This window comes from Schistocerca nitens, chromosome 9 (assembly GCF_023898315.1).
Source record: "Schistocerca nitens isolate TAMUIC-IGC-003100 chromosome 9, iqSchNite1.1, whole genome shotgun sequence".
In the NCBI taxonomy this organism is placed as follows: domain Eukaryota; kingdom Metazoa; phylum Arthropoda; class Insecta; order Orthoptera; family Acrididae; genus Schistocerca; species Schistocerca nitens.
Window position 1 is genome coordinate 288,669,450 of NC_064622.1, and position 15,057 is coordinate 288,684,506.

Genomic DNA, 15,057 nt, shown 5'->3' on the forward strand with positions numbered 1-15,057 from the left:
TGTGCAGACTTTGATCCACCATAGGTTGACTTGCATGTTGTGTTCTGTTCCATTTTCTAGGGGTTAATTTCCCAGCCGGTTACTGAGCCACTATCAGCTTGCATAGTTTACATTCATACCTACAGAGACAGTTCGGGGATGGACCCAACATTTTTGCAATGCTGAAAGGAGCAGTTGTGCCTCCAAGAGCAGCAATAAAAGCTGCAGCAGGAACAAATGCAAGAACTGCTCAACAGAATGTAGAATCGCCGCGTACTCACATCACACCAATAGCAGGCTAGGTGCCGGCAGAGAATCTTTCTTCCCTGTCACCCCCTATGCTGTTCACCAATTTCAACAAGGCTACTGAAAGATGGTAAAACGTCCTGCACCAGTTCTAGCTGCACTTCCTGGTAAGGCATGTCATCAAACCAGCTGATAAAGTTGCCTTGTTATTGTCCAGCAGTGAGAGATTATACAAAATCATACAGAATTTGAACCCCTTTACCAACCCTGAGAAACTTATCTTTGATGAAATTTGTCAGTTGCTCATGCAGTATTGTGGTCATCAAATCCATGTGGTGGTGTCATGGTTACAGATTAACCACAAGCACCCTCAGTAGTCGTAGATTGCTGACCTGCAAGGTCTCTTGCACAGGTATCAGTTTGGGTGTTCCCAATGTGCTACCTTATATGCAGATACACTAATTAGGGACATGAATGTCTGGTTAACACACGACCCAGAGGTTCAAAATACGGCACTAGCCCTCTCTGACTCTTCTTTTGCCAAAGTTGCTGGGATTTCTGACTCACATGAACTTCTGGCAGCAGCAAGCAAGGTACTCTCTCAACAATGGTAGCTGTTTCAATCAGAAGAGCATGGTACAAAACACCAGGTGTCCAATGGGATGATCCAGATAGCCTTGCTTACCATTGAACCACCATGCGTTGGTGTCATTGATGATCCAACTGCTGTCATAATGGCTCTGTCTGTCTATGTGTACATCGGGCTCAGTGTTTACGCATCAATTGAAGCAAAGTAATCCGCTCACAAAAAAAAAAAAAAAAAAAAGTTCTTTCAATCAATCTTCATCTGGACCTGCCTCTGCTCAATGTGCAAGCTAGTGGCCCTTCTCTGATTATCATCTGGCACATGTTAAACAGGACTGCCCACATGCAGAGGTCAGGTGTGGCTGCAAAATAGCCCATTTGGCAACTGTTTTGTGACTCAAGGCAAGTCACTGGACAGTTGTCAGAGGCCCAGAGTTTCCCTGGACTCTGAGCTGCCTCCGATGCCCTGCAAGCATTGCCCTAGCATATTCTGCTGTAATTAACAGTGGATGAGTGATTGACTGACTTTCAGGTTGACACGGGAGTGATGGTCAGGTTAATTAACTTTGATAAGTACAGACTTTTGGGCTGCCATGTGTTGCAACAGCCACTATTCATTTGAGTAGGAAATTCTCCACCTCTGTGCATTATAAGAATGTGGAACAGTAAATTATGTTGGTATTGGAAAATTCATCACCGTTGGTACCAAATGTTTGAGCAATATGCCTTTTCTGTTTTGAGCTGCCAGACGGTTGATAAAGCACATTTAGTTTCTCAATCAGCCCCTTTAAAGATCTGGATTCCCTACTATGGTCATATGTGCAGCTGTTTGAGAATACCTCGGGATGTGCCAAAAATTTCAAGGTACTTATCTCCCAGCGATACCTAAATTTTGCCACCCACACCCCATTCCCTTCTTAATCCATGTCAAGACCAAGGCTGAGTTACAGCATTGATAGCAAAATTTGGAAATTTGTGGTAAGGTCTTACGGGACCAAACTGCTGAGGTCATCAGTCCCTAAGCTTATGCACTACTTAATCTAACTTACACTAAGGACAACACACACACACCCATGTCCGAGGGAAGACTTGAACCTCCAACGGGGGCAGTGATAGAACGTTGGTGTTGTTTGTCATATTTTGCAGAGTAGGCCACCCATTTCATAGAGATTCAGGAAGCAGATGGTGCTCTGCACCTTTGCAGTGATTTTAAATGGACAGTCAAAGCGAAAAGTGTTGTGGATTAATACCCAATTCTGTGGCTGGAAGAGTTGTTGGAAATGCTATTTTTCACATGTCACCTTGAACGACACCTACCTGCTGTAGCTTTGGACGCAGCTTCTTGGAGTTGCTTGTTGTTCAAGATGCCCTTTGGGCTTCACCATTTTAATTGCTTGTGTTTTGGAATCTTGTTGGCATTGGAAATTTGTCAACAATATTTTGAGTAACTGACTGGGCATTTCCTGTTGTGTAAACTACATCGATGACATCTGGGTAATGCACTCTACATGAGAGAAGCATTTGTGAAATCTGCTGGCAGTTTTCCAACACTTAATGGAAAATGGCCCTCATTATAAGCTTGAAAAATATAGTTTTTTCTCCCCAAAGGTGAAAATCTTGGGATATGTGCTTAGCAAAGATGGCCTTATCCCTAAGGATGAGCATGTCATAGAAATTGGCAACCTGTAGGTTCCAGTTCTTTTTGAGTAAGATCTCTTAGTGTGCAATGTTCATTCCCCAGGCGGTGCATATCTGCCAGCTTCGCCAAAAGGACATCAAGTTCATGTGGTCTGGGGACTCACTTCTGAGTCTCTGAAACAGTATCTGTGCTCTGCTCTCTGTTTGTCTTCCTTTATGCTGGGTAAACCATTAACCCTGACCACTGATGTCTCCCAGTATGTATTGGTTCAGTTCTGTCCAATCAGAACCCAGGTGGCACTGAGCAGCCCATTGCTTATGCATTGAAGACACTTTCCAGGGCGCAACATAGGTGGAAAAGGAGGTGCTGGCTATCATTCACAGCATTAAAAGCTTTCATGTTTTCTTCTTCCTACTCACCACTGACCACAAGACCCTGGTTTCCTTCTTCTGCCCTCACTCTAAGCTACTGGACTGGACTGCTGACCAGTTACAGAGGTGGTCCTTTTTTCTCAGTAATTAAAGTTATGCCATTTGTTACTGGTCCAAAACCCAGTGTGCTAATGTGGATGTGTTAATGCAGTTGCTGGCCAGTCCCAATCCGAAGTTCGATTGACAGGAGGCTCTAGTTTCTGTTTTGCACAATACATGGCAGCAGATATTGCAGGAATTTGCTTTAACAGAACTGGATGTTGTGGCCACATGGCCGCCAACCTGCCTTTCTGGCAAAATGTTTCAGCTGTCCGAATGCATTTGTCCAGAATACTTCTTCAGCAGATCTGGTGAAGCATATGTTTTTTTCTGCTGCAGGGTTGGGTCAACATTATCCACAGGGTCTTAATGCTTGCCACTGTGGAGGAAAAATATTGAGTGATCATCCCTCCAGCATTGCATTCTTGCAAACTCCAGTTGCTGCAAGTGTTGCACAGGGGTATGTCACACTTGAAGGCTATGGCATGGTCTCATGTCTAGTAGCTGGCAATTGATCATGATATAGAATTCCTGTGCAGGCTGGGCGTGGCCTGTAGTCAGAATTAGGCTGTGCCGTTTTCCTCTTGCAGGGTGTATACGTGGACAAGGAAAAAAAATTCCCGGATTTTTCCCCGAATTCCCGCTTAAAAATACACTTTCTACCGGGTGAAAACACGCTTTTTCTGTGTTAAGTGACAGTATATTTTCCCTTATCAATCCTTTAAATGGTTATGGTTTTATACACAGGCGTAGAATTTCTCGGCACTTTAGAAAACAAAAATCAGGGAAAAAGACATGTTTTTGAAATATCTTTGATGTGCAGCAACCTGTATACTGCGTATTTTCGTATTACGAAAATATACATTGGAATCCCACCAAACACCGCATGTTACTTTCCGAATCACTGAACTTGAGATTGCGAGTCATAGCTCATGTCAAGTGATCTCGCCAGCTGATGACAGCGGATATTCAGAGGATAGGACACGTGATGTAGTCAGCCAGCAGCAACATCACTGTTACGTAGCACGAACACACAAACAGGGAAAGTTAATAGTTTAAATTAATATACATAGTGTTGCTACAAGAAAAACAAAGCCTTCACATATAATACTGACCTCAAGCTGCAAGTGAAGCTAAGGTTTCGCATATAATGTTGACCTTTTTTGCGCATGCTAAGGTACACTTTAAGATGTATCACACAAAAGTGCCAGTAAAATTTTTAGTAATGAAATAAATGTCTGATCTTCAGGGCTCGAAATTCTTCTAAATGGCTCATCATCAACAAATTTATTTTTAAATTGCTCGTCATCAAAGAGTTGATTTTTAAATGAGAGTCAAATGCTCTGAGATACATGGTACATTCTTGCACATAGTTCAACTTATGTAAAAGGATATTTACTTTGAAAGTAAAGCTTTTCAAACCACTATTAACAATATTTTCCCGCGACCTGTTAGAAATAGGTTCGTTTCAGCAGATGCCAGAGAGCGCAGATAACAAGCAACATGCGCAGCTATCATGACATAGGAAGCTCATATGTATGTACGTGTAAAACATTGGAAGATCATACATTATGTCATAAAAGAAACAAGACATCAGAGGATACTCCAAGAGCATCGGAATTTCGTGAACCATATTAAAATGTGCAGATTTAACGTGCATACTTAAAGTGCACATTCGTATGTCCAGATTGCCAATGAAGTAGACCTCGACTAGATACTAAGCTTTTCAGTGTGGTTTTCGGGATGTAAATTTTCTTGGAGCACCAGTACTGTACTATATCATGTTTGGTTCTCTATTATGGCATAATGCAATACGTGCTAGAAAATGGAAACGTGCACTTGAAATGCAGTGAACAGTTGAAACTAGCCAGTACTGTGGAATTCAACATTTTGTTTTAAATACATAGACTGCCTCTGCAGAAAAGGTTAATAAAAGTCAAATTTCTTTAGCAAACAGAAAAAAATAACTTCATTGTTCCGCAAGGCGATTAATGCTTGACTGTCAGAAAGGTAGAAATAGGATAAAATCTGAACCTAATGATGTATTTTAGCCTTCCGTAATTATGTGAATGTATTTTAATTCACTTGATAGCTACGGGCCACAGATATCTGTTTTGTTTTCATTTGATGTGAGAGTAAACATAGGGGAAACCAAAATCACTAAATGTAAACACGGGTCACATGGAGACTACCCACTAGACTGCTCTGCACATCAGTCCCGGATCTACAATATTTGAGAACCGGGTTAATACTAAAAAAAATCGAATTTTCAAAAATATGTTCATCTTGTAGTGCACATCTTTCTGAAAAGTCACTGTATTTCCCTCTGTGAAATTGAAAAATGTATATTTTGGAATGGATGCCATCAAACTATATTCAGGACAGTGGAAATTGAAATGTCCTGTGATGCCTCTTCTGCTCACAGTCAGTTGGTAAAAAAACACCTCGCAGTTAATAGCACATGGGATTATTTGTAATCGGGAGAACAAGAACTCCTCTGAAAATTTGCACTCTTTATTGCCTATTAGATAATAATTTGCTGTTTTGTGTGACATAAAATTAAATATAGGATACATAAAACATATAAAGACAAGAGATAAGCAAGAAAGTATACATTTCTTCAATCCTTAGTTCCTAGCATTTTTTTCCCTGAATGTTGCTACGGCTTTAGATGGCGTACCTTTCTGCGAAAGAATCTATTACCTCATCAAAGTTTGTCAAACGTTTTGCTACATGAAAAATCAAAATGTCTTTACCTAATACTGAAAAAGCTGTTAATACAAATACCCAGGCTGGTGTGGTTTCTCGATCTGATTATGTCTATTTTGTCACAGTCTGCTGGATAAAACAACATAGGCCTTTCTAATATTGCAGCAGCTTTGTAACACACACCAAATAAATGAGACTCTTTCGGCACAAATGTTCATTTTTATAACACGACAGAATATAATTCACTTAGTACCAATATCAAATGCCTATTAGGCCTACTACAAGCAAAAAGCTTTATGTTAGGAAATAGTTTTACATTTCATTCATACGCATCAGCTTCTCAAGCAAGAAATCGAAAAGCAATAAAACGAAATTTTAATATAAATTTAGAATCGTCTTATTCTTCCATAATTTGTGTGACGTCCCCGTTTCTTCTCCTTCCTCGTTCTAAAATAATCTTGTCATCACCAATTCTGTAGCTATTCCTGCCATTGTCAAAATTTGTTCGCCGATTAACTTCGCTAAACCTGCCAGAATCACAGGTTTAGTTATCCCGCGATTATTTTCTGGTTAGGCATTATTACGTGTTCGTACAACACATTTTCTGCATTACTTGCAGAATAGAACTTAAGCGGTTGCTAGGCGGGGACTGTACTACTGGTCCTTACTAGTGGAGCGATCTGGCCAAAAATTTTCTGTCAAAATTTCATTTTCTTGGATACACCGAGAAGATAATATGTAATCTTGCTCACCTGTTATTCCTGTTAGTCATTTATTTCCATTCTGGTAGTCTGAATCTATGAACTTTGCTAGTAATTATAAATACACTGATCATTCGCAAACCCAACCAACCAAATAATCAGACAGCGATTGGCATTCATCCGTTCGGCTTTACTCCGCTCAGCTTGTACAGCCCTGTCCCCTTTTGTCTGCGGAAAGTTCATTTCTAGTTGCAACGAGGATTCTCCTGACAGAGACATCATGTACACTATCAATGCATTCAAAGATCAACTAATGATTCATTCAGAAATAAACTTAAAATGGGTTCAAAATGTTCAAAAACCAACAAGGAAGCATTTCAAAATCATATGAATAATTGGAAAAATTTCAAAAAAACTGTGTGTAATCGATAGACAAACGTCCGCTGGATGCTAGGCGCTTTGTAAAACAAGTTTTTTCATCAAGAATATGAATCTGGCGCCCCCTTTTCCCGGTAGCATCTAGCTGCTTGCTCCGACTGCTTTCTCAGGCAACAGTCACATTCCTGTAGCCAGAAGCAGGAGAATCTAGTACTCAAATGCGACTCAACTGCGCATGCGTATGAGCCCGCTCATAACTGCTGAAACGAATCTAATGTAAACAGTTGTGACTTCATGCTCATTGGAGGCAATTTGTTGTTATGAAGCATTGCACAGTCTTCCTACAGCCTTTGACACATTTTGCAGTTGGCAGACGCTTGCATGAGCACTGTGTGTCGTTGTTGTATATGGCGCATTTCCTTTGCAATTTAAGTTATTTTCATTTTTTTTCCTCTCGTTTATGTTTTATTGTTGAAGTATTATTCTGCAGTAGTGGGGTACAGTAATATCCTTCGTTAGAGTATCGGTTCTTACCAGTCAAAATTACAAAAATTTAACTGAAAACTAAAACAATGAAAAATTCCCAGAATTTTAAAAAAATCCCAGGTTTTTCCCGGTTTTCTCTCGAATGAAAAAATTCCCGGGTTTTTCCTGGATCTCCCGGGTCATATAGACCCTTCTTGGCCAGTGCCAGAACAACGTTGGAATAGGTTGCATGTCAATTTTGTGGGCCTTTTCTTGGGAAGTGTGTAGTTGTTGGTGATAGATGCAGTGTCAATTTTTGCTGTATACTACCCAACAGACAGTCACTGTTCCGAAGTTGTCAGTCATTTTTGCTATTGAGGTCTCTTCTCAGACCCTTGTCTCCAATAAGAATTGGCAAATCATGTTGAGGGAGTTTGTGGATTCTTATGTAAGCACTGGTATCTATCATCTCACTACCATCGTGTTTCAGCCCAATTCTACTTTGGAGGAGAAAACCCAAATGGAAAAGTTCATGTCGATCTCATCCTGTGATGACGTACTGTCTAGTTTTCTTGCCATGTACAAGGTAACATCAGTTAACAAGTGTAGTCTGGCACAGTGTCTGGATGGCTGCCAGCTGTGGGGATTTGTTACATACCAGGTCATACGCCCTGGACTGTTGCAGCTTGCCCTGTTATCGTTATGGCGCTGCCATTTGGGCACAATATTTCGTCTGGCAGCAAGGTTTAGTGGTAGATCATAAAGGTCATTATTTGTTTGTGGTGGATGCTGGTCAGGAGCAGATGACCTGCCATTCCAATCAGTCACACCCAAGACCTATGGGGGCCTTGCTGCTGCTGTCTCCAAGCCAGTCAGGAGACACAATCATTAGTGGCATTGGTCTGGTGGAAGGCTCCCTAATGTACCAGTATCCACACTTGCTCCTGACCCCTACATGCCTTCTACTGTAGCACACTTCATTCAAGTATAAAAATTGGGAATAGTAAAAAATGCCTCCCAAAAATTGCAGAATTATATAGTACAATGAAATATTGAATAGAAACACTGAACTAGGTGGCTAGAAAATATTCAGTGCAAGCAGTGTTGTGGAGATGGCCAGTACAAATTTCTTTTCGATATATTAGATTTCACTGGAATAAATACATGAATTCTTTACAGAGCAGCAACTGGGAAAGACAACAGGCATAAGCAATTTTTGCAGCACCTCAGCGTAGAACTAAGACATGAACACATGAAAATAATAGTCGACAAGAATTTTCTGTAATCAGTAGTTGCTCAAATACTGAAGACAAACCAGTAAGTCAGAAACATAGATGGCAGAGCAGAATGCAAAAAATGAAAAGAATAAGCTGACTGATGTTGCCCAAAAAAAAAAAAGCAATGTATTGTTTGCATGCAGGGCTCAGGATTGCAGAGTACACAGTTTTAGTTTCTAATGTATTCTCATTCCAAAATGAATCCAAACACAAAGAATAATGATAACCAGAAATGAAAATAAAACATGACTTCAGTTTGAATGTTCCTTGAATCGCCAAACTATTTTTTCAGTTAACAATGTCTTAAAATGGAAAAAAATGGCAGCTTGCCACTGCAGTTAATATGACCATTGCTGCAGTTTTAGTTACATGAGAAGTCCTGTGATTCTCATGTTAAAATACAAATATTTGGCATAAAATGTATTTCATGCATATAATGAAATTAATTTACAATCAGAAGTATCTTAAATGCTTTTTAATTCAATGCTACTCAACCAAAAGGCTGCAACCCATGTACTTACGATTCCAAGTAGTGTTGAAAGTAAAACGGAATCCTTTGTAAGCATAATCACTGTAACCTCTCGCTCCAGAAGTCATGAAAGTGACACGGGCTCTTGAGTAAGTTGTTTGTAGATTAAGCAAATTGTCACTGACAATTTCCATAGGCCCACAGTATGTTGCCAGTGGCACAGCTAAAAATAAACATACGTCAAATGAATGTCCTTTTTCACAGATAACAACTGCTTGTGATTACAACAGCTACACTATTAAAATATAAGAGTTTCTTGCAAGTATAACATTCTAGGGTTATATCAAACTGAATAGCATGTCAAGAAAAGTTCAGTTGGAATGTAAATCATTTAGCAGTAGACGAGACCACTCACTAAATATCGTAAGCACTGATTTGTTCACAGAGTGTCTCCTTTACTCCTAGATTGATTACTTTATGAATATCATGTCAGAGAATTTAAATAATGAAGACTGAACAAATTGTGTATTTATCCATAACTAGGAATGGAAATTCCCTTCACTTATGATGAGGTGCTCCTTACTTTTAAAAAATGTTAATCCTGTGCGCAGCTTCAAATGCTTAAGTTACTAGTTGCATTTCTCTCTGTCTTTCTTTTTAAAAGTAAACAATGTACATATCATAAGCCATTTCTTTGCTTAGATAATTTTATGTAAGAAAATACATGGAGCAGATTTTTTATGGAGTGATCAAGTGTGGTGATTAAACAAGTTCTTTCTTTCAGGAGTGCTAGTTCTGCAAGGTTCGCAGAAGAGCTTCTGTAAAGTCTGCAAACTCAGGTCATTTCAATTTATACATGTCATTTCTCTTTAATTTTCAAATGTTCTTTAATTTTTTTCTCTCAACTTCATTTTGTAACTAATACACTAATACATTATGGTCAGAGTCCACAATTGCTACTAGAAATGCACTGTAGCTTAAAATCTGGTTTCTAATATCCATCTTGCCATTATCTAAAACCTCTGAAACTTTCTAGTGGCCTCAGATCCCCTCCATAAATATAATCTTCATTTATGATTCTTAAACCAAGTGTTTGCAATGATTAAATTATGCTTTGTACAATATCTACCACACAGCTTCCACTTTTCCCCTTTCATTCTTTTCCCCCATTCCATGCTCCACTATTTTTCCCTATGTTCTTTCTTCTTCTATTGAATTTCAGTCCCCAATCATAATTAAAGTTTTATCTCTCTTAACACATTGAATTATTTCTTTTACCTCATTGTGTATTTTCTTTAATTCTCTTCACCATCTAATGTAATTCTATACATAAAAAATCTACTCATCAAGAGGTGGTAAGTCTCCACTGACCCAGGGTCCTCAGTGATATTCCCGAACTCTATCCCTTTCACTAAAGCTCATCAGTCCTTTTCCTTCACACCTCTTTCTTCCCCATCATCCCGTATGCTAGAAGAAGGAGCCACTAGCTCTGGAAGCTAGTAAACTTTAATACCTTTTACAAGTATGTTCTTCTGCCACTGCTTGATGAGTACATTTTTTACCCATCCAGTCACATTATATTTACAAAAATTGATTGTCTTCATCATCTGAGAAGTTAGTAGCCATATAATCTTGTACTACTGTGGTGAGTCATGGTTTCAGTGTCTTTCTTGGCTCAGATAATCTATGCACTAAGCTATTCACAGTAGTTTAGCCAGATTTCAATTTTCTTATTCATTAACTGACCAGCTACTGTATTATCCTTATTTGATTTTGTGTTGATAAACCAATATTCTCTTGACCAACCAAAACTTGAGCTCTTGGATGACGCTGTGAACAACAACCAACCACTACAGCAATGGACATATTGTCAGCAAAGAAGTGCTATGATTCGGCCACAAAATCGAACCTTGAGAAACTTTATGAAACTGAAACAAAAAACACTTCACACTTTTTTAAACAGATTTTTGGAATTAAAAGTGTTATGCTTTCCTTTTTCTTTATTAGGAATGAAACTTTATTTTTTTACTTAATTTTGATTTGTTGTATCATTTTGACACCTGCAAATAATATTTTCTATCTCCTATGATTATCCGACATTTCTTTAGTATTCTGCCCACCCGCTGGCCCCAAAAATTACAGGTAATCAATGTTCTAGTGTAATGTTACAACAACAGATTTATATGAATTTTAAAAATTTGAACAACAGATTTATAGATTAGTAAACTATCCAGACTGTTTCCTTAAACTATTGAAAACGCTGCTGCCACTCCAAAGGAACTACACGTTAGTCTTCCTGGCTCTGGGTACCCATCCAATGTGGTTGCAATAATAATATGGCTATCTATGTAATTGAGATGTGCAAGCCATCTCATTACAGCAGTGTTCATGGTTTGTGTCTGGGTGGGGAAAGGTGGATTCATACTTGTTTGCCTTTAAACTGTTAAACCTGTTTTTTGCTTAGTCAGCTAGATTTACATATTATTAAATTGAAAATCCACCAATTTGTAGGTGTGTGTGTGTGTGTGTGTGTGTGCGCGGGTAGGTGGGAGGTTTCAACTGCTTCCTCAGTTACATTAAATATGTTTAATTGCTAGTTCAATATCTATACACAACTTGACTGATTTTGCTTATTGATGAACTCATCCAAATGAAGGTGGGCATCATTGCTAAACCATGCATGCACACACATACTAAATCCCATCACACCTTGTGGCTAACTGTGCAGTTTGAACGTCCTAATGCAAATTGTTCAGAAGTTATTATGATTTTACTTCATGTAGTTCAATAACTGTTACTCTGTACATTCTATTGTTACTCAATACTGAAAATTCTTGGGTACGGATACACATGCCACACACAAAAAGACATCAGTCAAGCTGTAATGCGAAGAGTATGTAACATGCTCTCTCTCTCTCTCTCTCTCTTCTCTCTCTCTCCCCCTGTGTGTGTGTGTGTGTGTGTGTGTGTGTGTGTGTTTGTGTAGACATTGGTGTTTCATTTAAGAAATTCATTTAGTAATGGATACTTTATTGCACTAGCAATATTAATAATGATATTTCAACCAGCTTACCAGTATCATTGAATGGAAGTATTTGTGAGACTGTGACATTGTCATTGCCCTCACAATAACCATAGCCAGGCAAATCCAGGTCCGTAAGTTGAAAATTCAGAATGTAATAGTAATCATATGGAGCACGAACATTCCATTCGCATTTGATATTTCTCTCATATTTCCCTGGATAACCAGGTGATTTTATCACACCTCTGTATGCTCTTAGTGTACCACCACACTTTCCTGCAACATAAAAAAATGTTTCTGTCATGGATTGTAACTTAATGAAACACGTGCCATTTAACAAAACCTTCAGAGTCCTAAAACACAGAGATAAGTGAATTGTTCTTACTCTAATTCCATGACCAATAGTCAATAATCAGAGAAACACCACTCTTTTAAAATGTTATAGGAATCTAATATTCCAGTCATGGAATGTCAAATATTGGTTAAAACTATTTCTTCAGAGTGTGTCTTGGTGACTTACAAGGTAAATCCCAGGCTATAAATTTGTGATTCAATTATGAGTACATTTTATTATGAGTCAGTCCCAGGACCTTGACTCCCACTTATCACTTCTTTCACCACTGGCAATGATTTGTTAATGGAAGAACGTGAAGTGGTGCTGTGTTTTGGAATCTGTATTAAACTGTAGGTCTCCCTGTAACTATTTATGTAGATAAATTCAACAATAGGAAGCCAAAGAGCATACCACCTGCAACAGGGTCACGCCTAGTAAAGCACTGTGGTGTTCAAACAAACCTTTTGGTTCAGGTGATCTGTACTTATTTAATTGAAAAGTCACACAGAGGAGAAAGAAATGGCTGTGTATCTTGAGAAGACCAATGAAATTATATAAGTCCGTCAGAATAAATAACTGGTGTGGGTATTCATCTTTTCCTAAAACAATAACAGTCACCTAAAGGAAAAGAAGGAGAAAATGAAAGCTAAGATATATACTTTAGGGTAGACAGAGATTTAGAAGAAAACAGTTATCTTTTGCAGTTTTGTTAAACATACGCTGTATTCAGAGTAATGATAACAAAACATAACAGCACTGATGAGTCCAAATGATTAAACATATATGAACAGCTAATTGGGACAGTACATGTTGCTCAATAATAACTACATCTTACAGAATGGATAAAATAATTTTATACGAAGACCAGTATCTAAATTTGTTAGATAATTCTAAGAGCATGCAATTGTACACTCTACACAGATTGTAGGAAAGATGAAACCTCAAAATATGTATTTTCAATATTTTTTACAGTTGTTTTTTAATAAAATGAATTAATATAGATTTATCGTAAGTTAAAATATGCTCTAGACTGCAACTCAAACCCAGATCTCTACCTATTGGAGGCAGGTCTTTTAATCTCCAAGATATAGAGAGAAACAAGTGGAAAAATTAAATGTTGAATAGGACTGTGTGGCTCACCTGATGAGTCAAGTCAGTAGCATACTGCCAGTAAAAGATAAGAATACAGACTGACTTTGAGTCTGTAAAACTGTTTTAACTCGACACAGACATTCATCCTGATAAAGAGCATTTATGTACACTTCAAAGAGTGAAATAATTACAAATCCACATCTATATACATATCTTGCAAATTATTTTTGTGCATGGAGGCCATTGCATCACATGTTAATGTTTCTTTCTGTTCCATTCATATATGGAATGTGTGCTGTCATTAGTTTAATCTTGTGTTAGTGACCCCTATGTGAGTAGCCATAGGCAGCAGAAGAAATCTCCAGATTGTTCACTAAATACTGCTTACTGAAACCTGGGAATTGAGCTTTTGGGGAATAATTGCCATCTGCCTCCAAGGATCTGTAAAACCATATTTTTCATCATCTCCATGATACTCCCCCATGAATCAAACAAACCTGTAAATCTTCATTCTGCCAATGAACCGAAGTTTACCAACTGTCTTATCTGTGTTCATTCGTATTCATTTCCCCGCAAATTGTTATACACATGTTTTTTTATGAGTTAAATGACTACAATGGGAACTCACAGATACTATTGTCCTAAGATACTAGTAACCCATTTTGTGATGCGTACAGTTTAGCGTATCTGTACATTTAAAGCAAGTTGCCAACCTTTGCACATCTTTTAAATCTTATCGAGATTTGACTGGCTTTCTGATAGAACATAATTACAGATAGCTGCATACTTTCAAAAAAAATTTAATATTGCATGCCAGGTCATTATTATACAACATGAACAGCATGTTTCCCAAAACACTTCTCTGGAGCACACTTTATGTTACCTTTAATTTGTTGATGACTCCAGTTCTATGATATGTTACATGATGATATGCTTTCTCTTAAGAAAGGTTGGTATGGTACAGCATTTAATGTTTCTTAGGAAGTCAAGAAATACTGCATCCACCTGATTGCCTTGATCCATGGTTTTCAGGAGATCATTGGGACAAAACCATAAGTTGGGTTTCACATGAATGATGTTTTTAGAGTCCATGATGATTGGCACTGAGAAAATAACTCTGTTCAAGATAACTCGTTACATCCAGAATATGTTCTAATGACAATGAGATTGTTTCTTAAATGATTATGTGATGCCTTAAGCTGACATTTTCTTTATTCCATGTACTATTGTACAATTTTTACCTTATGCAATTTTCAGTTACTTAAAATCGAAGTGTTATACATTGGATGTATCCAATGTTGCCCTAGACTATGCATCCATTGTATAATGATTCTGTTTTAGATACTAGAAAAGCCTAAGGCCAAAACTGAATAACTGACAAAACTGAATAACAATACCTCAAATGAAGACAATGTCTGCTGAAGACATCACAAAATCATTTAAAAAACACCGTCAGAGCTGTGGATCTTGTCACAATGAAGATTATTGAATCAATGAGATTGGATGCTGTCCTTTTTGTAGATAAGTGTGACCTATGTTTTCTTCTACTCAGTGTGCACAGATTTTTTGCAAGAGTCTTTGGAATATTATGGGTAACATGCGATCCAAGTCAGCTGCAAAATCTGCGTGGACTCTGACAGGGTGTCTATCAGTCCTGCAGCCCTTTTCAACTGTAGATGTTTCTTTGAAGT

The 15,057-nt window shown here is 38.1% G+C and overlaps 1 protein-coding gene across 1 annotated transcript in view; it reads right to left on the reverse strand.

Annotated features, from left to right (window-relative positions):
• The window catches only part of LOC126202937 (cubilin-like), a 771,281-nt gene that overhangs the window by 250,863 nt on the left and 505,361 nt on the right, over positions 1-15,057 (reverse strand). Inside the window, exons 46-47 of the mRNA XM_049937033.1 lie at positions 11,992-12,216; positions 8,971-9,141 (exon numbers count right to left, since the gene is read on the reverse strand). Coding sequence (XP_049792990.1) covers positions 8,971-9,141; positions 11,992-12,216 — 396 coding nt within the window. The remainder of the gene's footprint in view (positions 1-8,970; positions 9,142-11,991; positions 12,217-15,057) is intronic.